The following is a 3,399-nucleotide window of genomic DNA, read 5'->3' on the forward strand; positions in this document are numbered from 1 at the left end:
AAGTTAGTCACCAAATATAAACTCAGCAACATTCAATTTATCATAAAAATAATGTCCTACAACACTTTGGTCATCAAAATTCGAAATACACCCCTGTTGATATGTATAGATATGCTTATATTCATTTCAATGAGGAATAAACATGAAGATAAATCATAATCAAAAATCGTCGAGCTGAGAAGAGTAACATTATAACTTTGGGGAAAACGATCTGTCACCAAGCACAATTCGCTGTAAACATAACAACGATATGAATCTTTAGTCAACACCGTTTCAATAGACTCAGTTTTATTGCCATATACGAACTCGAATTTTATTACTAATAATCTTCCGAACCTTTATACAGCTATTATATAGACTCTAACTCTATGATGATCCCACTGTTAATTTCGGAATACTTAGCTTCAAGATCGCAAAGTCAGGTACTAACTATTGGAACATAAGTCTAATAAAATTGGGATGTATAGGACTCGGTCAAGTATGGCCTGAATATCAAATTATGCACATTGAACAATTAACAAAATTAAAGATAAAATTTGAAGCTGATGATGACATTTATCTCAAATAGGCTTAATAACATTTATTCTGTTTCTTTATTATCAAGAATAAACTTAATAGAAGGTGTGAAAGCTTCAATTAAATTGTTATGACTAAGGTTTTAAGTTGATATAAATCTTTTATTTAAACACTTTAGGATTATTAAAGTATTTAATATTTTTATCCATAGATTTAAAATTTTTTTTATTCATCCATAAATTAACTTTTTCCAGAGAATCCTATCCACTGTAATTGAAAGAAATCCTTCATATTACCAATAAATTTTACTGCGTGTAATTTAGTTTCCATTCCTGGCATAGTAAATATTGTCCAGCTAACGCAGGTATAAAAAAGAATTCATCATATTAGATGATGTAATTTTAAATTCAATTGGATAATTGATTGGGGCAGCTAATTCATTATTGTTGCAATACCTTGTTGTGGATAAAAAATAACATTTTCCAGTCTAGTGATACTACACTATTAATGGTTTTATATTAGTGGTATATGTATTTATCTAATACGAGATAGGTTGATATGGATCTAGTTATTGTGTGCTTATCCATGTAATTGTACCAAGTATCATTATAATAAGTATCGGTATAGACCAAATTAAATATTCTAATTTATTTGAATCCCCCCATTCCGGAGAATAAGTAGCATTAATATTAGATGATCGATAATACCAACTAAAAAAAATTGTTAAAAAATTACTGGAACAATAATTATTAATATTAAAATTGTTGAAGTAATAATAATATTACGTTGTTGTAATGCAATATCACCAGATGGAGATAATAAAACAGCTTTACACCCCTCAAAAAATAAGGAAAGATAAACAATAAAATATTTTTATATTTTTTTATTATATTACTTAACATTTTTTAATTAATTTTATATTTTGTTATAAGGTTTTAAATTTCATAAAATTTATATGTAATCAATATTTTAACTATATAGTAAACTACTTTTTCGAAAAACTAAAGGTATTTTAATATTTTAAATAAACTTTTTATATATTTAAAATAAATAAATACTTTAAAAAAATTATAAAAAATAAATTCAATTAAATTTCTTTTAAATAAAATATTTTTTATGAAATATATCAAAAATAAACCATACGTAGTTGCAATTTTAGGACCCACTGCCTCTGGAAAATCTTCTGTTGCACTTAAAATATCAGAATATATACCATGTGAAATTATCTCTATTGATTCAGCTTTAGTTTATTGTGATATGGATATTGGTACAAATAAACCCAGTATTATTGAAAGAGAAATAACACCTCATCATTTAATAGATATTATTGAGCCAACTAAGTCATATTCAGTGATTCAATTTTGTGAAGATGCATTATTTTCAATTAAAAATATTTTAAAAAAAAAAAAATTACCTTTATTGGTAGGAGGAACTATGTTATATTTTAAAGCTTTGCGTGATGGAATAAATAAATTACCTCCAGCTAACTTAAAATTACGTACGAAATTTAATATTGATATCAATAAATATGGTATATCATTTTTATATGATAAATTAAAATTATTAGATCCAGTTACAGCTAATCGTTTAAATCCACAAGATAAACAAAGAATTCAACGAGCCTTAGAAGTTATTGAAATTACCGGAAAACCTATATCTTTTTTTTTAATAAAAATAATGTGTTACAAAAATTACCTTATCGCTTATTATTAATTTCTTTAGAACCATCTAATCGCCATATCCTTCATAAAAGAATTTCAGATCGTTTTAAGAAAATGCTTGATCAAGATTTATTGATTAATGAAGTTAAAAAAATACGTAAAAAATGGAATTTAAACCTAAATTTACCTTCAATGAAATGTATAGGATACCGTCAAACATGGGAATATATAGATGGTTTAATTGATCGAAATACTTTAAAAGAAAAAAGTATCATAGCTACTAGACAATTAGCAAAACAACAATTAACATGGCTTCGTAATATGAATGAAAAAATTACCATTGATTGTTTAGAAAAAAATTGCGTACAAAAAATACTAAATCTTATAAAAGATATATTTTAGGATATTTTCATTTATTATATTTTTTGATATAATTATATCTACAACACTTTTATTATCTTGGTGATATAGCTTAGCTTGGTTAGAGCACAGCACTCATAACGCTGAGGTCGGTGGTTCAAATCCACCTATCACTATTATTTTTATTGTTATTTCTGGATACAGAATAATTGATCATTCTATATAATTAGATATGTTTTGAATAGCTATTTAGTTTTACTTATTGATTTATTAAATACTATTCACTGTACGATATCAAAAAATTTTTATTTAGTTGAATAAGTAAAATTATTTTTATTAATTTAAAATGTAACAAATAATTCTTTCTAAAAAGATTCTATTTTAAAACTTATTTTTTAAATATATTTTTTAATGTATCAATTACATTTATGAAAATGGAATTGATGATTATAGAGATATGAAAAGACATTCTAACTCAACAATTTCTCTTCCTATAATTAACATATTTTTGGGATTTGATTAAATTCTAATGAATAAGTTAAATTAGTAAATCGTTGATAATCATATTTTTAATTTTAAGAATATAATTATTTTTTATAAACTATTTCTGCGATTATGCTGTTATCAGAATTAAATGTTATTTGTCAAAATTAATGTTATATTACTAATTAAAATTATATTATATATTTTACTAATTTATTTAAATCATTTTTTAAGTTAGTAATAATACTTTTTTTTCAATTGTGCGATTTTTCAATATTTATTTCTAGTTTTTTATTTTTCTGATTAGGTTATAATTTTATCTGTATATAATAATAATTTAAATTAAATACAACCAATGTTAGGACATAAATCACCAATC

General features: G+C 23.6%; 1 protein-coding gene and 1 non-coding gene across 2 annotated transcripts; both read left to right on the forward strand.

Moving 5' to 3' along the window:
• Positions 1 to 1,576: 1,576 nt before the first annotated feature.
• Positions 1,577 to 2,884, forward strand: LOC103516991 (tRNA dimethylallyltransferase). Its single transcript, XM_017447280.2, has one exon. The coding sequence runs from the start codon at positions 1,633 to 1,635 to the stop codon at positions 2,227 to 2,229; it is 597 nt and encodes a 198-aa protein (XP_017302769.1). The 5' UTR covers positions 1,577 to 1,632; the 3' UTR covers positions 2,230 to 2,884.
• Trnam-cau lies at positions 2,639 to 2,713 on the forward strand. Its single transcript has one exon. It is a non-coding gene; the product is annotated as a tRNA-Met (tRNA).
• Positions 2,885 to 3,399: the final 515 nt, after the last annotated feature.

The sequence above is a fragment of the Diaphorina citri genome, unplaced genomic scaffold, assembly GCF_000475195.1.
Source record: "Diaphorina citri unplaced genomic scaffold, Diaci psyllid genome assembly version 1.1 scaffold1715, whole genome shotgun sequence".
NCBI classification, from domain to species: Eukaryota; Metazoa; Arthropoda; class Insecta; order Hemiptera; family Psyllidae; genus Diaphorina; species Diaphorina citri.

Excerpts from the sequence above, each read along its gene's own strand:
- LOC103516991 (XM_017447280.2), top strand. The coding sequence starts at position 1,633 with ATGAAATATATCAAAAATAAACCATACGTAGTTGCAATTTTAGGACCC.